Source organism: Pleurodeles waltl, chromosome 10 (genome assembly GCF_031143425.1).
Source record: "Pleurodeles waltl isolate 20211129_DDA chromosome 10, aPleWal1.hap1.20221129, whole genome shotgun sequence".
Classification (NCBI taxonomy): domain Eukaryota; kingdom Metazoa; phylum Chordata; class Amphibia; order Caudata; family Salamandridae; genus Pleurodeles; species Pleurodeles waltl.
This window is the reverse complement of record NC_090449.1, coordinates 861,392,160-861,417,681: the sequence shown is the minus strand read 5'-3', so window position 1 is coordinate 861,417,681 and position 25,522 is coordinate 861,392,160. Positions and strand designations below refer to the sequence as shown.

General features: G+C 43.7%; 1 protein-coding gene across 1 annotated transcript in view; it reads right to left on the bottom strand.

Moving 5' to 3' along the window:
- The window catches only part of LOC138261971 (ATP-dependent translocase ABCB1-like), a 519,774-nt gene that overhangs the window by 8,094 nt on the left and 486,158 nt on the right, over positions 1-25,522 (bottom strand). Inside the window, 2 exon segments of the mRNA XM_069211572.1 lie at positions 1,211-1,357; positions 12,972-13,178. Coding sequence (XP_069067673.1) covers positions 1,211-1,357; positions 12,972-13,178 — 354 coding nt within the window.

Genomic DNA, 25,522 nt, shown 5'->3' with positions numbered 1-25,522 from the left:
TCCCATCCCCATCACTTTCATCTCCATAAGGCTGGCTCTGATCTGAGTCTAAGCACAAAAGCTGGAGTAATGTGTGTGTGCGACTACGCCGCAGTGGAATCATATTGGAGTCTGACAGGTTCAAAACAGGTTCTGGTTTATCTAGGTCTCGAGTGGCTGCAGCTGAGGTCAAATAGAGGCCAGCTAGGATTCAGACAAAACAATATGTTGCAGGTCCTCCTCTGGCACTGGTGCTACTGTTGAAGTTCCAGGGGGCAAAGTGGGTTGAGGCACCAAGCTCAAGACACTACTGTACCCAAAGGGTATTCGAGGGGCCCAGACAGCACCAAGAGAGAATGCACCGGCTATAACCTGAATGAGGGGCACTTTGGATCCTTGTGGCCCAAAGGCATGACTGTGGGACCCTGAAGTGGGCCTAAAATACACAGCATATCCTCTTAAAAAGTCTTTTGCTAGATCACTGATGGGCCTAGGAACTCAGGGTGCATGGGTTCAAGGAATGGAATCGGCTCCTAAGTGGAACAGGAGCAAGACAGAGAGGCACAGTGATGCCCTTGCACCATCTTCAGAGAGTGGCGGGAAGGGGCCAAGTCTTGCTTGGACTTCTTATGTTACTTCTTTGATTTATCTGAAAACCTCAAAAGATCTGCCTCAAGAACGACGGGTCCGCCCTCTTTTCGTCAACTTGGAGCACAAACTGCGTGGGCCTTCTGGTGGTTTGCCACATACAGGTTCACCTTTGCAAACTCAGATGGCTTTTGGGTTGATCTGGGTGCAGTCATCACCCTGAAGTCCCTGAAGTAATGCGACAAGCCTAATCACCAAAATAACCCCCCTAGTCACAGTAATCTGTATGATAATTCCTACAAGGCTTAAACCATGTAGTCTGCACACTGGTAAACATTTTCTGAAAAAAAAGTGAGCACAGATCCACATGTGAAGATGCAGAAAGGAACTGACATCACTGCATATGAATGATGTTTATATTTGACTCGGTTTGTTACTGCCAGGGTGGATCAGCATTGGCGCAGAGTCACATCACCACCTGCCAGTGCAGAAACACTGTTTTGAATTTTCCAGATCTAGTTTGGTGCCTGCGAATATTCAAAAGATGAGGAATCTGCAGTTTGGAGTAACCATCATAAGCATACATACAAAACATACAGAACCAATAGTTTGGTAAGTCAGATTCTACACATTATTTCACTACCTTTTCACTTTCTGTATCCAAGGCAGATGTGGCTTCATCCAGCAGCAGAAGTTTTGGTTTTCGCACAAGTGCACGTGCAATTGCAATGCGCTGCTTCTGACCTCCAGACAGCTGTGTACCTTTGTCTCCCACACAGGTATCATAACCCTAAAAATGCCAAATGAATAAGGTTATCAGTACAATTACATATGTTTCCTTCAAAATCATGAAGTGGAGTTTATCAGGAAGTACCATGAAAGCTAAGTGAAGATGTATGGGCATACCAGTATGATTCCGAACACATTTCAACAAGGTTCAGAGGAACTAATCAGAAGGAAAATGTTTCTAACCCTGTTTGTGGCATGTGGTGCTGTAGATCCATACACTGTGTGTACTCCTGCCATCTAGATTTGGGCTCTGATGTGTACAACTTTTGACTCCTGCGTTAGTTGACAATGCACAGGGGCATTGACTCCATGATTAAATTGTTTTCAGGAATGGTGAGTGAGGTCAGAGATACAGCATGAGACATGTAAAGATGTCCATGCAATAGAAAGAAACAGTTAAAAAACACAAGAAAAAGCTATCTGCAACAAACGAGGGCTTGTGGGAAGGTGGGTGTTGCATGTGAATCTACAGCATTAAATGCTGTGAACAGCTGCATACAGGGTAAGTAACATTTTCCATTTGGAGAAATACATGCTGTGCGTAGAATGTAAGGCAGTTCCCCTATAAGGCAATGGCTAGCCGAGGATGTTGCTGAAGACTGAAAAACATAAGCAGGACAAATTGGGCCACTTGGGTGTGCTATCTCGCTACGACATCCACACATCCACACCATAGTGTTTAGTGAATGTGTGCAATGTGGACCAGGTAGCTGCTTTACAGATGTCAGCTATTGAAATGTTGCCCAAGAACACTGCTTTTTTACATGTAGAATGCAGCCATGGCACAACACAGGGCTGCCTTTTGGCTTTGGCATAGCAGGTTTGAGTACACTTGTCTAAACAGTAGGGTATTCCTACTTTTGAAAGAGAGCTGCCTTTGTGTGGTTTTGAAAAGGCTGCGTTTTACGAAATAGTTTTCTCCTATCAATGTAGTACATAAGGGCCCTCTTTACATCTAGAGTATGAAGTGCCCTCCCTGTTACTGAGTTTGGATTGTGGAAAGAACATCATTCGTTTTACTGTCTGGTTACGGTGGAAAGAAAAGATCACCTTAGATAGAAATTTTGGATTAGTGCTAAGTACTATTCTGTCAGCGTGTACCTTAAAGAAAACGCTTCCTCTAATATGAGCGCTTGGATCTCACTTACCAGTCTAAGGGAGATGATGGCAACTATGAAGGCTAACTTCCAGGATAAAACTGTAGAGGGCAAGAATAAGGGGCCTCAAAGGTCCATAATTCTTAGGTTTTGTTCGGAGTATATTGAGATTACAGCATGGTGCTGGGGGTGTCATGGGAGTGATAACCCTCTTGAGCCCTTCTATGAAAGCTTTAATAACAGGGATTCTGAAAATTGAGGAATGTTCCCTGTTTTGTAAGAATGCTGTCATTGCAGCTAAATGTAGGCGAATGGGTGTGTATGCCAGTCCTGAGCGCTCTATGTACTGGTAGCAGACGTGGCTTGCACTGTTGGTTTCAGAGAGTCACTGTTTTTGGGTAGACACTAATGGGCACAGCTCTTCTGCTGTGTGGTATATCCGGCTCTAGTAGAGGTGAAATGGAATTCCTTGAGGATGACTATGCACTCAGAAGGTAAATATATAACACCAAACTTTAGAGCATTGGGAGCCAGATCGCTAGATTGAGTTGTCTGGGGTTAGGATGTCTCAGGGTATCTTGGTGTTGCGTAAGATGGTCTAACCTGTTGGGGAGGTTTCTCGTGAGGAACTACCAAGAGTTTGACAAGGGATGTGAACCAAGGTTGTCTGGCCCATGTAGGAGCCATGAGAATTAATGTGAGAGAGGTATGCTGAAGCTTACAGAATAACTTATGGAAGGAGTGGGAGTGCAGAAAAGCTTAAGCAAATATCCCTGACCAATTCATCCACAGTGCATTTCCCATGGACTCCCGTTGTAGAAACCCGGAGACGCAGCTTGGGCATTTGGTGTTCTGGTAGATGCGAACAGATCCACGTTGGGACACTCCAAAAGCTGATAATAAAGGATGAATCCCAACTCATGGACTTGTTCCTGCATCCTGCTGAACAGGTCTGCAAAATCGTTGTCCACTCTTGAACGATACCCTGCTCGAAGGTGGACCTTGTGGTGAATCATCCACCGTCAAATGTCTTGCGCCAGCCTCGACAGTTTGGAGGAGTGAGTGCCACCTTGTTTGTGAATGTAGTACATGGCAGTCATGGTTGTCTTGATCAGGACTGTTTTGTTGTGAATGTGGCAGAAGAATGCTTTGAGAACCAATTGGACTGTCAACTACTCCATATAGTTTACGTGAAAGATCTGTTGGAGGGGAGTCTACAAACTCTAAGCAGTGATGTCTGGTAGATACAAAACCTCAGCCCATGACAGAGGTGCCTGTGGTGATTGTCATTTATGGAACAGGGTCCAGGAAAGGCCCACCCTGCAACAAATTGTTGCTGTTCCACCACTGCATAGAGCAATGGGTGCTGGCCTATACCAATACTAGATCTTCCCATAGATCAGCTGCTTATGACCACTGTGCTAGGCACTCTTGGAGCAAACACATGTGTAACTGGACATGTGGAACTATGGAAATGAACAAAACCATCACGCTGAGAAGGCGCATGACTGTGTATACCGTTCACTGGTGATCCAGCTGAAAAAGAGGAAGCACGGACCCACAGGCTTTTACTTGAACAGGTCTGGGATAAGCCTTTCCAGTGATTACATTCAATACGTCTGCTAGGAAGGGTTGTACCTGTTGTGGGAAAAGGAGATTGTGAAGGAGAACTTAAGTGATATGCGTGTAAGCGAGACATTGTTGCTTGCACTCTATATAAGCCAGTTATTGAGGTAAGGGGAGACATGGATGCCACTCTTCCGCAAATGAGCAGCGAACACTGTCAGATATTTGGTGAAAACTCTTTGGCCTGAACAGAAAGTGCTAGCCGCTTACTATAAAGGTAGGGGCAATGCGCAGGGTGGATATGATGTGGAAATAGGCATCCTTTAAGTCAAGGGTGCTCATGAAGTCACCTTGCCCAAGAAGTGGTACGATATCTTGGAGCATAACCATTTGGAAATGTCCTGACAGGATGTACGTGTGGGAGGGGGTGAAGGTCTAGAATGAGCCTAAGAGACGTGTCTTTTTTTAGGATTTATAAAGTACAGGGAGTACAGCTGTGTGCTGTGTTGATGAGACAGCACCTGCTCTGTGGCTCCCTGGAGCAAAAGGGCATCCACCTCCTCTTGGTGTTGAGGAGAAAGGGGGTGTTTGTGTAGTGGGATATTTGGTGATGTGGCAATCAGCTCCTAACATTTACTGTGCTCTACAATGGCGAGGACCCACTGGTCTGATGTGATGTTTTGCCATTGTGATAGGAACTCGTGCAAACTTCCCCCACAAGTGTTGTGTGATCGGTGTACAAGGGAAGGAAGTCACTCCTTAAGATGGGAGGCTGCTTAAGCCACACCACCTCTACCTCCGCCTTTGGAACTGTTTACCCTGTATGTACCCTTAGAGTTTCTTCAGGATGCTTGGGTTTGCTGACTGTAGGAGGAGGGACCATCTGGGTAGGTGGCTCTGGTGCTGGCAGAAAACTTTGTGCGGCGAAGTGTGGAATGAGAGGATTGTGACTGGAGAGCCCCCATCACTTTGGCTGTATCGTGTCTTTTCTGACTTTTGCTAGCATCTTATCAATTCATCAGCCAAGCAGATGTTATACATCAAATGGCATGTCGATCAGATGCTGCTGAATTGGCTTAATGTCAGGCATATACAAAACCAGGCATGCCTATGTATGAGGACACTGGAGTTTACTCCCCTGGTAGCAGTGTCAGCTCCATCAAGGACAAGGGAGTGTTGGAGATGGTCTGCTCTGCTGACACAATCTCCTCACCTGTACTGACGAAGGAGGTATTGTATGAGCTCCCCCATATCATCCCACTGGGCACAGTCAGACCTCGGTAACAGCACTACAGAATTGGCAATGCACAAATGAGCAGCAAACTGGACGGCACTTCTTTTACCTGCTGTGTCAATTTTTTTAATTTTCTTTATCCGGGAGCAGGGGGTCCCAAGTGATCTGGGCACTGGCTCGCTTGCAGCGGCATAGACCACAAGTCCTGCAGGAGTTGTCCTCTAAAGTATGGTGGGTCTAGTGGTGAGGTCTTATACTTTTTGTCAACCCTTGGGGTGATAACCCTGGCCTTCACTGGGTCTTTAAACACCTCCTGCATTGACTTAAGCTTGCCCTTAAGCATGGGCAGGGATTGAGTGTGGGAGAGCCTATCCACCAAGAAGTCCTCTTCTTCATGCATGGAGCATAAATTCACCTTGTGAAAGATAGCTGCTATCTGAATAATGTCAAGGTAAGAGGTAGTGTTGTCAGGAGGGGAGGGTTTGGCAGGGTATAGGCTAGGGATGTTGGGCCCCAGAGGGACTACTTCATAATCATCCCAGGGGGCATCCAGGGGATCCTGGTTATACGGGACTACATAAGAATCTAAAGGTGGTGGGCTTCCCTCTCCATATGATGAATGGGCAGACTCCTGTGGCAAAGAGGGCGCTTGTGGTGGTGTTGAAGGAGGCTGTGGTCGTGGGTGAGGAGGACGAGGGCAAGGAGTAATAGAAAGAGAAGCAGGTCTTGAGGACAGTGAAATGGAGCCCTGAGGTTACTGCGCCTCATGGCAGCCTCCTGCATATTATATGTGACACACGGCAGCTGGCATATGCAGGCTCTGCAGTGGGACCTGAAGTTCCAGTGGGCGCAGCATCAGGAAATTCTATCCAACATGGTCCAGATCTCAGAGGGAACTGCGACAGATCTGCATTGGTGGTTAATGAACTGCGATTGGGTCAGCCTCAGACACCTCTCCCTTCTCCAACCAGATTTGACAGTAGTGGCAAATACGTCACTCCTGAGCTGGGGCATCTGGGAAAGGTGGAGATCAGAGGCCTCCGGAATCCAGACTCCACATCAATCTACTAGAGCTCCGAACAATCTGGCTGGCATTGAAAGCCTTTCTACCCTCCATAAAAGGAAGTCTAGTGTGGTGTTTATGAACAACACCACAGCCATGTGGCACTGCAGCAAACGGCGGGGTGGGGGTAGTGGATCCGTTGTCAAAAGGCCCTGCACCTATGGCCATGGCTTGAATGTCAAGGCATATCCCTGGTCATTCAAAACCTGGTAGGCTTTTTGACCACCAGGGCAGGCGAACTCAGACGAAGCTACTTAGCGGATCACAAATAGTGTTTCCACCCAGAGGTGGTGCAAGGTCTCCTTCAGCAGTGGGGAGAGCCTTGGTTAGCTCTCTTCAACACCGCAAGGAAGCACAATGTCAGCAGTTTTGTGCATTGGAGTTTCCAGAGTGACTCTGCTCTGAGATGCTTTTTGTCATGAGTGGAGCTCAGGCCTAGTGCACTTCTTTCCCTCCATACCACTCCAGCCCAGAGGACTCGAGAAGATAAGGAAAAACTGTGTCCAAGTCATCCTTGTGGCTCCAGACTGGGCTCAGAGTGTTTTGTATCATGAGCTGTTGAACATGGCCATTGGTACTCTGCTCAGGCTACCTCTTCGGGAGGATCTTCTGTCAATGCAGCAGGAAAGGGTTCTCCACCAGAACCTGGCAATGCTCCGCCTTCATGTATAGAGGTTCAGCGGCAACAGTTAACAGCTTTCAACCTTTGTCCAAAGTCTGCAATGTTATATTGACAGTCTGACGTCCCTCCTCCACAGTATAAGCCTTCTGTTGGGGCAAGTTTGAAGCAAGGTGTGCAGAAAAAGATGTTTAACCCCTTTCCTCTCCCCTTTTCAGGTCTTTCTATTTATTCTTTCTCTTGCCCAGCAGGGCTCTGCTTTGGACACCTTAAATGACTATCTTTCTGCCATCTCAGTCTTTCTGCAGTTGCCAGATCAGCTATTTCTGTGATTTTTGAAAGGTCTTCAGCACATGTTACCACCTTCACCCTTCATCATGCCTCAGTGGGACCTCAATCTAGTACTCACCTTTAAGATGTGTGCTCCTTTTCAGCCACTGCACAACTGTCCTCTCAGGCTCCTTACTATCAAGACAGCCTTACTAGTGGCCATGGCATCTGCCTGGAGGGTCAGTGAGCTCTAGTCTTCTCCATCTAAGCCTCAACATTAGCCCAGATAAGCTGGTACTTCGCAATAGGGCTTCCTTCCAAAGGTGATCACTCACTTTCATGTAGCCAAATCCATCACCCCTACTACCTTTTAAGCCCTGCTGCATGCATCTATGGAAGAGGAGTGACTCTACCAACTGAAACCAAAAAGTTGATTGTCATTCTACTTTGACTGCACAGAAGAGTTCTGGGTGGATGACCAACTCTTTGTGGGGCATGTCAGAGAAAAGAAGGGGAAGGCCGTGCAGAAACAGACCATCTTCTGATGGATTGTGCTCTGCATTAAAATCTGCTACGCACTGGCCAAGAAGCAACCATCTGAGGGTTTGTATGCTCATTCCACCACAGTTAAGGTTGTGACCACTGTGATAGAACATGAAGTTTTGGTCCTGGACAAATGCCAGGCAGAAATGTGGGTTTCTCTGCACATGTTCACCAAGGACAACTGCCCGGACAGTCAGGCCCCTTGGGATGGGCACTTTGCTCGATTGGTCCTGCAGGACGTTTTGTTGTGAAATGGTTTCGCAGACCCACCTTCGGGGAGGTACTGCTGGAGTATCTATTCTAAGATAAGGAATCTGTGGCTAGAAGTCTATCAAGAACAAGTTACTTACCTTTGGGAAAGCCTTATCTGGCAGAGCCTCCATCTAGCCACAAATTCCTTACCAACCTACTCATCCTCCTCACTCTGCGAATGGATTTCTGGGGACAGGATTTTATCACTTTTAGGGGCGTAGGTTATCCACCTCAGTGGTCAGTGTTCTTCGTGGCTCCATGCTCCTGGCGTGGAAAGCCACAAAAATAAACTGACAGCACGCCAGGATGGTGCTATATAGGCACTGTGCACATCACTCCTAGAGCAGATGATGCCATGTGGAGTCGAACAACGCCACCTACGAGCGCTGGGGTACTACTCATGAAAACATTTCTGGATCTAGTCTGATGCCTGGGGATAATTCTAAGGTAAAGAATCTGCAACTAACAGTCTCTATTAGATATGCCTCCTTTCTGCGTTGGAGGTGGTGGAGGTTCCAACACCAATTGTTCCTCAAATGTGAGCTGTATCCTGCGAGTGAGACTCTGCTGCACTTGTTGATAATCATGCCCTTCTGATGGTAAGTAAACAACTTTCTCTGCTGAGAGTTAAGCTCCTCCAGAAGGTGCTGTAAGATGGCATGGTTTTGGCTATGATAGACTGCTGTGGAAGTGCGACTGGGCACCAAAGACTGTTTTGACTTTGAGGTCAGTTTCAACGTCAATGCTTGTTTTGGCTCTGAGGAGTCCTTCAATGCAGATGTTGATCCATTAGAGGGCACTAAGAGTACTGTTGGCATCAAAGCCAAAGGTGTTGTTGGCACTGAGAAAGGCCGGCATTTGTGAGGATGGCTCAGTGGCGACTCTGAAGCCATTGGTCAGTGCTGGCCAAGGCTGGAATGCAGTAGCGACCTGGAAGGCTGTGTCCCCAAATGTGGGCTCCAAACCTGGCCCTCCAAATGGCGGTGAGTGCCTTGTTGTAGTGTGGAACCCACTGTGGGCGTCTTCTAATGTGGAGCCATGGTCAGCAGTGGACCTGGGTATTCGGAGTCCAACATAAAATCAGGTTCCGGGGTGAAAGCTGTTGCCTGACTAGCGTCAATATCTTCCTCAGGTTCCTCCCCTTCAACCTCTTCCCAGAAGATGTTAGGATATCCTCGTTGTGGTGCTATTCCATGGTACACCATGCGAGTTGACAGTCTCCACAATTTCAAATGGACTTTTTTGATCGAAACAAGAGGCGAGTGGTACAGGAGGCCTTGTTGTGGTCCAGGGACAGGCAAAGATTGCAGATGGCATGCTGGTCTATCCATGAATACTTCAAATGGACTGTGGACAGGATGGAAACGTTTTTTTTTCCCATGATGCTGTTACCCTTCTTGAGTGTGAGACTCAAAGAAAAGGGCCCGTCTTAAGTGCCACAGCCCCGCAAAGGCATCACGAACATTGTCAAAACAAAACCGACTGAGTAAACGTTGATAGTGAAAAAACATGTAGGTGCACCAAAGAATTGTTTAAGGCCTAGAGGAAGCGGAGAACTTGAAAGTCCCTAACAAATCTTTCCACATGGCATTGTCACAGAGCCAAGGCGAAGCCCATCCAAACCCAGCAGTGGAAGAAAACAACCTAACCATGGAGTCGAAGCCATGCAATATTGTAGCATGATGGTTTTTGTAAAGAACCATCAAGATCTAATCAGCATTGTTCTAAATCTGACTAGTAATGTTACTTCATGAGTTTACCTATTTGGTGAATCACATGCAATGTTGAAGTAAAGCCTACATCTGTATGCCCTTATTCTGTAGCCTCACAGTTCGCAGGCCCTCATTATAAAATAATATAATCTGCCTGGGGGTTGGCAGTTTTTATCCAGTGATTGTAAAGGCCAAGTTGGAAAGGGACTGCACAAAGCAATCCCTTTCCAAGGGGAGGATGGGAAAATATATAAGCAGAACATTTTTCAACCTGTCTGGACTCATCCAACTGGCATTGCAGCCCTGGCTTCATTTGTCTGTTTGGGAGTAGGAGACACTGTAATATCCCTCCAAAGGAAAGAAAGACCTCTTTGCCCTACTCCTTTAGAATGACTAGGTCCTTTCACACTATCCCACCCATCACCATAGGTAGGTTTTCGGTTGACCAGCTACTGCGTCCTTCACTGCTCGTGTAATCAAACAGAGGGGACATGTTCTAACATTTTTCATTGGACTGTTGCACTGGAGCAGGCCAAAGGTTCAGTCGCATTGCTCTGGTCCTTGTCTGTAGTGGCACAGTGAGAAAAAACCTGATAGACTGAAATGTCGCCCAGACTAATTACCAGTAGCTGAGATTAATTTAAGCATTTTGAGCCATCAGTTTGTTGTTTGTCTAAGTGAGACACTACATTTGAAGCACACATTCAGTAAGGGTGTGATTGATGAGCCACACCCCACCACTGTCAATCAAAAGATAATACCAGTTATATAACACAACCTTTGTTCTTATGCTCCTATATCAAATGAATATCTGCTAAAGTGAAATGGAATAAGTGTGAAAGCTATTATTCAGTGAGTTTGGAGGTGCATATGTATACTTACCCTACGTCCTGCACTCAGCCCCTGGATCATTTGTAACTACCTGAATAGTCTAAGGTCATCATATGACTATGGCACCAAGCGTGCAGTGCTCCAGTCCTGAGTTTTCTTTTCTAAAACATTGATCTCAGGAGTATTATTTAAACACAATCAGTTGTAATGAAGTTGGGCCAAAATTCCCAAAATGCATTAGGCTGTTAAACCAAAGTCCAGGATTGGGGTTCTGCATTCTTAATGACACAGGGTCATCAGCTAATCCTTAACCCATTGAATAATTCTAATTGGGGAAATGTGAGTACTGAGAAATGGATATTTGCTGTAAATACAAAAAGCCTTAAAAATCTAGCACTACATGAACTGCAACATATGGTGGTTAAGATTGGTTGCTCTCAGATCCAGTCTAATAAATGTGAAAACTGTGAAATTATTTGAAAATGGGCACCTGTAATTTGATGACATTGAAATTGCAGATTCTAACCAACACAAAGTGGTGGTAGTTTGAGTGGTAAAAATGCAAACTTAAAGGCTCCTTGCCTCTACAGAACAAAGCTGCTGCCCGTGGGTGCCTGCCTTATACACTTTCAAGATGCCAACTGCTAGTACTTTAAGATGTAAATCGATCATATTCATTTGAGGAAGACATCAGCTGGCTACGGAAAAGTCTCACAAAAACTGGGTTACAGCTTCCATTCCTCTGTAGTATGATGGCTTCTGTTCATTATTTTGCCTCAGTGATCATGAGATGCTCCACGGGGGCTGAGGGGCAAAAACAATAGTTGTTTTGTCCAAGAATGCATGATAGAGTCCATCAGAGACAGGCAACCGGACTGCCATTCGACTGCATTGCAAAGTTCTAGTTGATGTAAACCAAAATGATCTAATGGGTGTGGCGACAGGAACAAAGTGACTATGGTTCCACGTTTCGGATATATGACAAACATTTAAATCCCCTAAACAAAGGCTGTAGGACTTCTTGGAAGTTTCTGTGAGCCCCTTACCCAATCAATCATGGTGATTAAAGTCTGTGCGCAAAGTGCTTCAAAGTGAACCCCTATGAAAAAGTCTTAAGACCACCAGTTCACAATGACGTTTAGGTTGTTGTACCATTACTTGTGATAACTGCAGTATCAGATTAAGCAGAAAAACTGAAGCAGAGTAATTCAGTATAACTATAAAAATGCAAGTAAAAATCAAGGACTAATGTGGCTACACATCAACCTCTTACATTTGTAGGACCATCACTTTTTTCAATCAGTGTCTGAGACAGCCTTCTTGAAGACGTGATGCACATGATTAGAGCTGCACAGTAGAACTTGTAGATTGCACAATTATGCTGTTTGCCTCCCTTGAATTCCTCATTTGGATGCATATGACCCTGGGGCCTCTGAGTGCATCTGTCACTACACAGAATAAAGCTGTCACTATGCAGAGTAAAGCATTTTGGTAAATGGCTCAAAATAAAGAAAATTATTTGTCTTCTATGTGGGAACACAATACATTTGCTCAATGTGTAATGTGGTGTAATGTGGTATCCTGCTGCTAGAAAGGCCTTAAACAATTTTTGTGAGGTCGCGTAAGCAGCTGACTTAGGGTCTGATTTATATTCTGGCTGACTGAGTATTTTCCCTTAGACTGGTAGAGGACTTTATGTCTTCCAGGCCAAGACTACTCAGCCCACCAGACTAATACATGACCACCTACCTCATTTATGAAGGCACTGCTAGGAAATGGCGACACAGTAGTCCCTGTCAATGCGTTTTACTGTTTGCTACGGAGCTGCACTCGAAGGATACCACCCTGCAGCAAACAATATTCTTTTCTTCTTTACAAAAAGAAAATCCCAAAGCAGGACCAGTAAAAAAATAACATGCCGCACATCTAAATTGGATGGATGGACATGTAGTCATTTCTCTGACGGCCCTAACTCTCCAGGGATGTCGGAGGGGATTAACTGCAGTGGAGATAGAGTAGTTTCCGCAGTGATTAACCCTAAGGTCCATCTGCATGTAAATACAACCGGCTGACCACTATATTGTAAGGGAGGAAACTCCTTCGCCACTGCAACAGAATACCCTCTCCGCCATTATATAAATCAAGAAGACAGGCAGTTGTCAGAGGACTGTAAGAATTTGTTACCCAACAAACTATAAAACTTGCAACTTTGTTTTGTCCTCATTTTTAAGATAACTACAGTTCTGTGGCACATACATTTCACATTTTCCTCTCACAAGTTTGCACATAAAGCATACAAATCCTGGTCAGTCATACCATGAGCATAAGAAATAAGCATTTTTCTCCCCCTTACCCTTTTTCTGAAACCTGGTTAAAGCTTTGTCAATGTGTTGCTGTCCATAAGACGCATCAGAGAAAATGCACTTACATTTGGTAGAGATTCGATGAAATTATGTATATTGGCCTCCTTGGCTGCTTCCTGTATCTCTTCAAAAGGTACCTCCCTACTGTTATCTCCGTAGGCAATATTTTCAGAAATACTGCAATCAAACAGTATAGGTTCTTGGGAGACAATGCCCATCTGGGACCTGAGCCACTGAATGTTCAAATTCTTCACATCCTGGTCATCCAGCAGCTAAACAGTAACACAAGAGAGATTTTATTTCAAGCCTGCACTTTTATCTGTAAGACAAGGCAGGCGAACTTAGATAAGGTGAGCATATCACATCATACATCAATGTGCATAGGCTTAGATTAACCATAAAGATGTACCAGAACGATGTTGCCAGATTATCATCTGACAAGTATCTTGTTTTAAGATTTTGTATACAAAAATATCACACCATTGTACATAACTGAAACACATACATATGGTTTTGTACATCTGAGTCCCCAGCTTTGACTCAGTATGCAAATAACTCTGACAGTGTTTGAAGAATCAGCACAAAATATGCCACATAACTAGTGCACTTTAGTAAATTTCTGTAAGCCAACTTTCATGTTGATCCATGTGTGCGAGTGAAATGTTCATCAGGTAAAGGTTAAAAAAGAGATTTTCATTTTAGTTCACATTGTACTTTTTGAACTCCACAAAAACTGCTGAATATAACTGCATCTTTTCAGATGGTTTTAAGGGACATGAGTTAAAAAAGGTGGTAGGGGTGGCTTCAAACAGTTGATGTTGTTTTCCAGTTTTGGGAGCCTGTGGCTTTAACTACAAACTTGTAGGAAAAATCAAGACTCCTCTGCAAACCGTAGTTCAGAATTATGCATGGTGTGTAGTTTATCGCACGCTGTAAATACAGGGAGTGCAGAATTATTAGGCAAGTTGTATTTTTGAGGATTAATTTTATTATTGAACAACAACCATGTTCTCAATGAACCCAAAAAACTCATTAATATCAAAGCTGAATATTTTTGGAAGTAGTTTTTAGTTTGTTTTTAGTTTTAGCTATGTTAGGGGGATATCTGTGTGTGCAGGTGACTATTACTGTGCATAATTATTAGGCAACTTAACAAAAAAAAAATATATACCCATTTCAATTATTTATTATTACCAGTGAAACCAATATAACATCTCAACATTCACAAATATACATTTCTGACATTCAAAAACAAAACAAAAACAAATCAGTGACCAATATAGCCACCTTTCTTTGCAAGGACACTCAAAAGCCTGCCATCCATGGATGCTGTCAGTCTTTTGATCTGTTCACCATCAACATTGCGTGCAGCAGCAACCACAGCCTCCCAGACACTGTTCAGAGAGGTGTACTGTTTTCCCTCCTTGTAAATCTCACATTTGATGATGGACCACAGGTTCTCAATGGGGTTCAGATCAGGTGAACAAGGAGGCCATGTCATTAGATTTCCTTCTTTTATACCCTTTCTTGCCAGCCACGCTGTGGAGTACTTGGACGCGTGTGATGGAGAATTGTCCTGCATGAAAATCATGTTTTTCTTGAAGGATGCAGACTTCTTCCTGTACCACTGCTTGAAGAAGGTGTCTTCCAGGAACTGGCAGTAGGACTGGGAGTTGAGCTTGACTCCATCCTCAACCCGAAAAGGCCCCACAAGCTCATCTTTGATGATACCAGCCCAAACCAGTACTCCACCTCCACCTTGCTGGCGTCTGAGTCGGACTGGAGCTCTCTGCCCTTTACCAATCCAGCCACGGGCCCATCCATCTGGCCCATCAAGACTCACTCTCATTTCATCAGTCCATAAAACCTTAGAAAAATCAGTCTTGAGATATTTCTTGGCCCAGTCTTGACGTTTCAGCTTGTGTGTCTTGTTCAGTGGTGGTCGTCTTTCAGCCTTTCTTACCTTGGCCATGTCTCTGAGTATTGCACACCTTGTGCTTTTGGGCACTCCAGTGATGTTGCAGCTCTGAAATATGGCCAAACTGGTGGCAAGTGGCATCGTGGCAGCTGCACGCTTGACTTTTCTCAGTTCATGGGCAGTTATTTTGTGCCTTGGTTTTTCCACACGCTTCTTGCGACCCTGTTGACTATTTTGAATGAAACGCTTGATTGTTCGATGATCACGCTTCAGAAGCTTTGCAATTTTAAGAGTGCTGCATCCCTCTGCAAGATATCTCACTATTTTTGACTTTTCTGAGCCTGTCAAGTCCTTCTTTTGACCCATTTTGCCAAAGGAAAGGAAGTTGCCTAATAATTATGCACACCTGATATAGGGTGTTGATGTCATTAGACCACACCCCTTCTCATTACAGAGATGCACATCACCTAATATGCTTAATTGGTAGTAGGCTTTCGAGCCAATACAGCTTGGAGTAAGACAACATGCATAAAGAGGATGATGTGGTCAAAATACTCATTTGCCTAATAATTCTGCACTCCCTGTATTGGGGTGCAATAATGACTGCATCCTCAAAGTTTTCGTCAGGTATCTATATCTGTATTTATACCGCACTCATTACCCCTGATGAGGCAACAACGCACTGTTCGGTGAGTAGCACACTACCTCAGAACCCAAGGTTAGAGGTTAATCCAGTGATTAATGTGTTTAGCCATGTGCCCTCAAGAAAAAATGGCATGCATTTACTCCAGTTACTTTGTGATATACTACCTTACTATCATTTAGGTGTGATGATTAGTGGGGGCTGGTGGATTCAAGTGAATGGTTGTGGATCTAGACAGGCTAGAGGAGTTTAAGTAAATTTTAGGTTACAGAGATAGGGTTTTCAAAGCAGGAGAGGTTGTGATCTATGAAGTGAGGTACTAGTCATTTGCAGGACTACATTAAGAAGGAAGAAGACAGACAGGCATGAAACTGAAAGGAGGCTATACTCAGGAATAGAAGGCATGTAGAGGATGAAAGGTAGGAAGAGGGTCACTCTGAAAAAAGAAAGAGGATTCAAGCGGAAGTCAAGGTCACTGATTTCTAAGTGGAATTTCTATATATTATATGCTAGGTTTTCTATGATTTGTCTCTCATGAGTCATGGTCCCTGCTCACGTTCAACAATGGAAATAAATATCATCTAGCATTACCACACACACTATATCATTTTTCTGATGTCGAGATGATGTTATCAATGATGTCACAGAATGATGTGAGGTATTTATTGTGCAAGTCATCATTAATTCAAATTAATTTCCTACGAAGACGTGGACATAACTAGATATATACATATCCTTTCAAGCTGAGAGAAATTATAAAAAAAGAGGAAGAAGAGAACTCTGATTAGTTCTCAAGTTTAAGTGGAGAGCAGCTCCTTGATATATGGAACAACCTACATCACCACTGACACTGAATCTGCTCACTGCAAATGTCTGTTTTTCTCTCAGAGTTTTTAAGCTTCGGATTAGCAGAATGTATACACGCAGAGCTAGAAAGTGAGCAAGCCTTTTGCCATTTTTTACAACAGTCTTTAAGCAGAGGATTAGCACAATGCTATCCTCGCTTAGCTGACAAATGACAAAAGCCTTTAACCATTACAGGCACAGTATTGCAGGATTTGTAAACTATTCCAAGCCAACCTATAATGAATAAAAAGCAACCTATGATACATGTTAGAGCTTATTAGAAATGTACAGCTTAATCAAGACACTAGTGAGCACCCAATATAAGTCAAGACAATACCCTTTGAGGCTAAAATTGCTGCCTGACTTTGCTGTAAAAAATGGCAAAAGGTTTTGCAACTTTCTAGCTCTGCGTGGACAGCAGTGTGCTCCCCACCCTACAACTATATATCTTTTTTAAGATAGGAGACTGAATCCCTAAGCCCTAAAATGTATGCTGCTAAATCTTGGTTGATGAGGTAGCAGCCAATCAGATTGTATCTTTAGATCTGTTTAATATATACATACATTTTGAAACTTAATTGCCCAAAATCTACTAAACAGATTTACACCGAATCACAAAAAGCACAGTTCTGGGTAAATATCTAGCATCCTGGTAAATTTGGTGTAATTCTGTTCAGCCATTATAGCTGTAACTGTGTCCAATTTTCCGATGGAAAACTGCATGGGTAAAAATGTGTTTTGGGACTTCCTCCTCCCTTTTCTGGGACTCCCTCAATGGATCACCCCAAAACTTTCCAGGAAGAAGCTGAGGGGGATGAAACATTGTTGTTTGGAAAGCTTCATAAAGATGTATCAAATGGCACCTAAGTTATGAGCAAACCTAAAATGAATTTCCACTGGAAATGTGGTCCTAAGTATTACTAAAAGCCACCAAGTTACAGAGGCCACTGAAGAAGACAGGCACTCCCAAGTAAAGGCAAAATTAGCGTAATTTATTGAAGCAGGTTTGATCTGTACCGATAAGTTTCAGCTACAAATGCCTTTCCCAAGGTGAATAAGCCCCATCACCACTGAATATAAGTAAAAAAGAGCGGCATAGACACTGAAAAGATACCTTACAGTTCGAACAATCACCATCTAGAATGCACTGTGTCAACAGACAAAATATATTTTTTTAAATCACAGTTTATCAGGCTCCACATAAAATGAAATGATTATTAAAAAAATCAAAATTTAAACATCCGAGAAAAAAAACAATGTAGCAAAACAAATATAGAAAAAAATGAAAATACACAATAGTGTATATATATCTCCTGGCAAAAGGCTACCTGGACCCAGGAAGCAGTAGCATTAAATCTATTGAGGAAATCCATTACCAATGTCATTACAAATGGCTAACGTCAAACAGTAATACCACTTGTACAAGCGGGTATCGAAACAAGTCATATGTATATTGTGTATGTGACAGAAGAAGCAACTATGCCCAAGTGGGCTAATACTCAAAATGCAGTAAAATTCAAATGTACATATGATATATATGTATTTTTCTAAAAACATATAACATAGATAATGAAGAGGACGGGGTAAGCCTCCCTAACATAATTTCAAATACGCTCTTAAGTCTAGAGATTAATCTATTTAGGAGGTTCCCCACATTTTTCCAATTTACATAATTTGCATGCCCCTTCAAAAAAAAAGCAGCAAAACAATACATACTCTTCTTAGAACAACAAACAGCGAGAAACAAGGAAGTAAAAACAATGTATGTGGAATTCAATATCCTTATAACTGATGGTATACTCCTAATGACTGCATAAAACAGATACACTTAGCATACATGAACTTTAAGTTCCTCATCCTTATTGAGGTAAGCAGGAAAGTTAGTTTGTAGATAGAGAATATACCAGAAATCAAGTTGTCTGAGCAATCTGGTTCTATTACCTCCTCACAGATTCCTGCTGATTAAATCAATAGCAAAGAACCCCACACCACGCTGGCAATCTAAAGAAAAATGTCTGGCTACAGGGTAAGCTAGATCGACCTTCCTTATAGCACACTGGTGTTAAAAGATACAGTTCCTCAATGGGAAAGTTGTGCTACCAACATACATTAAATTGCAAGGACACTGCAAAACATATAAACATAATTCAGATGCACTATTCAAAAACTGGCCAATTTTTCTCTCATGGCCATTGGAAGTGAAATACAAGTGCATATTAGAGACATGTCTACACGCCTTGTACTGTGCGCAATTGAAAAATCCACCTCTTAAGATGAGGGCTCTTATTTGTCTTAGTATAATAACTATGAGTTAGTCTGTCCCTCAATGATTTCCCTCTCCTGTATGTTATAGAGGGTTGCAGAGCTAATTCGGTACCTATCACTGTGACATTCTTGAAAATAGGCCAATGTTTGTGCAGCAAGCCTCCAATCTCTTGAGGGGAAGCATTGAAGGTTGTAATCAGCTTGAGGTAACATATATATATATATATATATATATATATATGGAAAATATCGCTTACCCAGTGTACATCTGTTCGTGGCATGTTGCGCTGCAGATTCACATGCTGTGCACTGTTCCTGCCATCTAGTGTTGGGCTTGGAGTGTTACAAGTTGTTTTTCTTCGAAGAAGTCTTTTCGAGTCACGAGACCGAGTGACTCCTCCCTTTCGGCTCCATTGCGCATGGGCGTCAACTCCATCTTAGATTGTTTTCCCCACATAGGGTGAGGTAGGAGTTGGTAGAATAAGGATACTAAGGATGCCCATGCAATGGAGTAGCTATGCATGTACATAGTTTGTGGTAAAGGAATATTTATTTACATATATACAATTTAAATGCAACTAAAACGGCTACAGGCTCCCGGGGAGGTGGGGGGGCGTATGTGAATCTGCAGCACAACATGCCACGAACAGATGTACACTGGGTAAGCGACATTTTCCTTTCGATGGCAAGTGTAGCTGCAGATACACATGCTGTGCATAGACTACAAAGCAGTAATCCTCCCAAAGGCGGTGGTTTGAAATAATGTTCTTAATACAGCCTGTCCTACTGTGGCTTGTTGTGTTGCTAACACATCTACACAGTAATGCTTAGTAAATGTATGGGGTGTAGACCAAGTGGCTGCCTTACAAATCTCTGTCATTTGTATATTACCTAAAAAGGCCATTGTGGCACCTTTCTTTCTAGTGGAGTGTGCCCTTGGTGTAATGGGTAACTCTCTTTTAGCTTTGAGATAACAGGTCTGAATACATTTAACTATCCATCTGGCTATGCCTTGTTATAGGGTTACTGGCATGTGGTTTTTGGAAAGCTACGAACAATTGTTTAGTATTACAAAATGCTTTTGTTCTGTCTATGTAATACATTAGCGCTCTCTTTATATCTAATGTATGCAGTGCTCTGTCTGCTACCGAGTCTGGTTGTAGAAAGAAGACTGGGAGTTCAACTGTTTGGTTTAAATGAAACAGTGATATGACTTTTGGTAAATATTTTGGATTTGTACGGAGAACTACTTTATGTTTGTGTATTTGTATAAAAGGTTCTTGGATAGTAAACGCCTGTATTTCGCTAACTCTTCGTAGTGAAGTGATGGCTATCAGAAAAGCTACTTTCCAAGTTAAGAACTGTATTTGACAAGAATGCATGGGTTTGAATGGTGGACCATGAGTAGTGTAAGTACAATATTAAGATTCCACAAGGGTACTGGTGGGGTTCTTGGAGGTATGATCCTTTTTAGTCCTTCCATAAAGGCTTTAATAATTGGGATTCTAAAAAGTGACTTTGTATGTTTAATCTGCAGATAAGCAGATATTGCAGTGAGATTAATTTTGATGGAAGAAAAAGCGAGATTTGCTTTTTGTAAGTGTAGTAAGTAACTCACAATGTTTTGTATAGAGGCCTCTAATGGCGTGATTTGATTTGCTTGGCAGTAGAAAACAAACCTTTTCCATTTATTAGCATAACAATGCCTTATTGTGGGTTTCCTTGCTTGTTTAATGACTTCCATACACTCTTTTGAAAGGTTTAGATAGCCAAATTCTAAGACTTCAGGAGCCACATTGCTAGGTTGAGTGATGCTGGATTGGGGTGTCTGATCTGTTGTTTGTGTTGTGTTAACAGATCTGGTTTGTTTGGTAGTTTGATGTGTGGTACTACTGACAGGTCTAGCAATGTGGTGTACCAAGGTTGACGTGCCCACGTTGGTGCTATAAGTACTGTATGAGTTTGAGTTTGTTTTGACCAATTGCCCAATGCCTAATTTTTTGTGCTAGAAAGTAAAGTTGTGATGAGTGGGTTCCTCCCTGTTTGTTTAGGTAGTACACTGTTGTCATATTGTCTGTTCTGACAACAATGTGTTTGTGAGCAAGAAGAGGTTGAAAGGCTCTTAATGCTAGGGACACTGCTAGCAGTTCTAAGTGATTTATGTGAAATTGTTTTTGTTTGTTGTCCCATTGACTTTGAATATTGTGATTGTGGAGGTGTGCCCCCCATCCAATCATTGATGCATCTGTTGTAAGAATGGCGTGAGGCACAGGGTCTTGAAATGGCTGCCCTTTGTTTAAATTTGTGGGATTTTACCACTGAAGCGAAATGTGTGTTTGGCGGTCTATCAACATAAGATCTTGGAGATGACCATGTGCCTGCGACCATTGTTTTGCGAGGCACTGTTGTAAGAGCCGCATGTGTAATCTTGCATTTGGGACAATGGCGATGCATGATGCCATCATACCCAACAGTTTCATGACAAATCGGACAGTGTAGTGTTTGGCTGGATTTTTGGCAATATGGTGTGGAACGATTGCACTCTTTGTGGACTTGGGCATGCAAGTGCTTTTTGGGTGTTTAATGTGGCCCCTAAGTACTGCTGAATTTGTGCTGGTTGTAGGTGTGATTTGTGGTAATTTATTGAGAACCCTAGTGTGTGTGTAGGGTGTTTATTACATAACGTGTGTGATGTTGGCACTGTTTTTGAGTGCTGACTTTTATTAGGCAATCGTCGAGATATGGGAAGACATGTATATGTTGTCTCCTTATGTATGCCGCGACTACGGAAGGGCACTTTGTAAATACTCTGGGGGCTGTTGTTATCCCAAACTCCATCTTAGAACTGGTAATGTTTTCCCTGTATTACAAATCTGAGATATTTTCTGTGAGCTGGATGGATGGGTATGTGAAAATACGCATCTTTTAGATCCGGTGTTGCCATAAATTCTTCTTGTTGTAGCAGTGGGACTACATCTTGTAGTGTTACCATGTGAAAGTGTTCTGATCGGATGTAGAGGTTGAGAGTCCTGAGATCTAATATTGGTCTTTAATGTTTTGTCCTTTTTGGGAATAAGGAAGTACAGGGAGTAAACCCCTGTCCCTTTTTGATGATGCAGCACACGTTCTATGGCTTGTTTGAGTAATAGTGCCTGTACTTCTGTTTGCAACATTGAAATGTGTTGAGATGGAAGTTTGTGCGCTTTTGGGGGAATGTCTGTAGGAATTTGTGTGAACTCTGTGCAGTAACCATGTTGGATAATGGATAGTACCCAGTTGTCTGTTGTGATGGGTAACAAGTGGGCGTGGAACTTTTGCAGCCTTCCTCTCACAGGGGAAGTGTGGTGAGGGAAAGTGGTGGTAAAGTCACTGTTTGGTAGTAGTGGGTTGTTTGGAGGATTGGTATTTTCCTCTAGATCTGGGGAATTGTCCTCTGTAGGATCCCCGAAACCCCCCTTTCTGGTATTGCGTCTGGTAAGAGGGTTTGGCTTGTGAGGTAGATGGCTCGGATGTTTGGTGTCTGAAGCCTCCCCTATTTTGAGGCTTTCGAAATGAGCTCTGTATTGGGATGAATAAAGCGCACCCATCGCTTTGGCAGTGTTGGTGTCTTTTTTAATTTTGTCTATGGCTGTGTCAACCTGTGTCACCAATGGGAAACATGCTGGGACAATCAGGTCGGAGTCCATGTACAGTGGAGAGATGGTGACCCCTGAATGCCAGAGGGGCCACAGGAACAAATCAATAAGTGTGATCTGGTCTGGACTGTCACCGGAGGAGAGAGGCTATAATGGTGACCCCTATGGCCCTGCACCATGACTGAGGATCAGTGTCAGGACTTTTGCACTCCCCTACCTCAATCCAGCGTAGGAAGAATAAAACAAAATACTGAGCTTGGAGGACTCACAGAGGACCTCCGGTCACTGAGGATGCACGACCACTTATGGGGAACTTGAGTACCACTGAATGCAGCCCACCTGGGCCGTGTTCAAAGAACTTACCAGAGACAACTGCTCTAGCTCCAGCACCTTTGAGGGGGCGCTTAGGAGCTATGGTCACTCTGATCATGCAGGTGTGGGTAAGACTGATTTAGGGCCAGTTGGCTCTGGGGGAACTTGCTTACCAACTAGTGCTTCTGCACTGGAACACTTTTGAATTTAATACAGTCATTATGGGTCTCCTCAGGCTGGGTTTACTAGTGGGGCTTCACATGAATGTCACCTATAGTAAATGGGGAGTAACCACAACTGCTACAGCTAGGAGGGAGTGAGACACAGGGAACCACAGAAGAAACACCAGAGACCTGACCTCAAGCGACTGTAGAAGTTGTTTGTGAATGTCGTATTTTCCTTGTTGGTGTTAGCTGTAAAATAAATACTTCATTTTCTATAAAAGCAAGTATTTGACTGATTAATCATTTATTGCTTCTGCTGCATGTATTTTGAGTTGTGAGCCTGTGTTCACCCCCGTATCTACCTCCCCCAAAGAGCTTTGGACTACTTGACCCATGCTGCTAATGAAAGACAGGTTCTGAAGGGGTACTTGGCCTAATTGCTCAGGATCCGTAGTAGGTCCAACCACAGGACATCGTTATTGAAATGCCTTAGCCCCCACGGTTGGGCCCAGTAACCCCTACTTGCCCTTTGGTCCTGTGAATGGGGTGCTGATACGGTACCATATTACACAATTATTATCTATCACTTATTTTAATTTTGGCACGTGCTTGTGTTTCTCCAAAATCTTTTGTTTTCAGTGGGCTTAGTGACTGCCCATTGCTTGTGATTGGTTGAGTTCATTGTCACTCATTTGCTTGCTTCTTATTGGTCAGCTGTCATAGGATTCCTTCCTCTTCATGAATATGGACCTCATCTAGAGAATGGATGCATAACTTGTGTCTTTCCACTGCTTATAATTTTTGGTGCTACTTTATTCTTTGGATTTAAGCACTCTATTATAGTGTGTCTTTTTCAGCAGGCTGCCTCATGTAGGTCTTCCACTCTGTGTTCCTCATCTGTTCATCTGCTTGCCCTCACCTGTCCCCCATCTCTCATGTCATTTTTGGCTTGCCCCAACCCTCCCTCCTCCATTTTTTGTCTGTTTTGGCTTTCCCTCACTCTCTCCCTCAGTTCCTTGTCCATGTTGGCTTGCCCCCACCCTTCCGCCTCACTATTCATTTTCCCTGTTGGCTTGCCCGCAGCTACCATCACTTCATTAGTAGTCTGTGTTGGCTTGCCCGGACCCTCCGTTCTTTGTGTGTTAGTATACGCATACCCTACCTCCCTTCCTCAGTTTGTTGTCCATACTAGATTGCCTCACCATAACTTAGTCCATTCGTTTTCTGTGTTGGCTTGTCCCCACACTTCGGCCCGTATTTATACTTTTTGACGCTAAACTGCGCTAACGCAGTTTAGCGTCAAAAAAAATTTGCGCCGGCTAACGCCATTCTGAAGCACCATGCGGGCGCCGTATTTATTGAATGCCGTTAGCCGGCGCAAGCAGACCGGCGCTGCCTGGTGTGCATGGAAAAAAACCACGTACACCAGGCAGCGCCGGCGTAGGGAAAAATGGCGTTAGGGCGTCTTAAAAATGGCGCAAGTCAGGTTGACGCAAAAAAATCGTCTTAACCCGATTTGCGCCATTTTAAACGACGCCCAGACGCCATTTACATGACTCCTGTCTTAGTAAAGACAGGAGTCATGCCCCCTTGCCCAATGGCCATGCCCAGGGGACTTATGTCCCCTGGGCATGGTCATTGGGCATTGTGGCATGTAGGGGGGCACAAATCAGGCCCCCCTATGCCAAAAAAAAAACAAAAAAAAAAAATGTATACTTACCTGAACTTACCTGAATGTCCCTGGGGAGGGTCCCTCCATCCTTGGGTGTCCTCCTAGGGTGGGAAAGGGTGGCAGGGGGGTCCCTGGGGGTATGGGAGGGCAGCTGTGGGCTCATTTTGAGCCCACAGGTCCCTTAACGCCTGCCCTGACCCAGGCGTTAAAAAGTGGCGCAAATGCGGGGTTTTTTGACCCGACCACTCCCGGGCGTGATTTTTGCCCGGGAGTATAAATACGACGCATTTGCGTCGCCGTCATTTTTTTAGACGGGAACGCCTTCCTTGCATCTCATTAACGCAAGGAAGGCGTTCACGCAAAAAAATGACGCTATTTGCCCATACTTTGGCACTAGACGCGTCTAACGCCAAAGTATAAATATGGCGTTAGTTTTGCGCCAAATTTGCGTCGAAAAAAACGACGCACATTCGGCGCAAACGGAGTATAAATATGCCCTTCGTCTCTTTGTTCAATGTCTGTGCTGGTTTGCCGTGCGTTTTTGTCTGCATTGGCTTGCACTGTCTTTGCTCAACTTCCCTTCTTCTGTTGTTCGTGTTGCCCTGAACCCTCCCTCCCTCCATTGCCCGTGTTAGCTTGCCAACTGCCATAACAAAAAAAAACAAGAAATACGATGCGGACACTGCTGGATGTGTCATAGCACTTTTAGCCCACACCCTCTGTGTGGCCGCCTCTCCCTTTCCTCAGTGTTGCTTCCTGCCCCACCCTTCATACAGCCAGCAATAAAAAAAAGGGTGGGTAGAGGTGGCCAGGCAGTTATTTACCTTTTAGCCATGCTCCACACCAGCTGTTCTGCTGTACAATGGGGATAAAACACATTGACAGCAAATACCTTGGGTAAGGAAGATCTGTTGGCTTTGCTAATGTTTGTTTATTTCACATGGTATAGGTGGCAGAGGTTGTTTAATGAACTATTTTTTTTTGCCATTTCTTGAGGGACAAAAAGGCAGACCTCTTGAGTACTGACTACTGACAAGACGGTTTAGGGCATGTAGCGCAGTAAGCAGATACCTCAAATACAAATACATTAGTACTGGGCTACAAGGTATACTAATGTAAGTTAAAGGCGCACATTGATGGTATAGTAAGGGATCAAAAGCT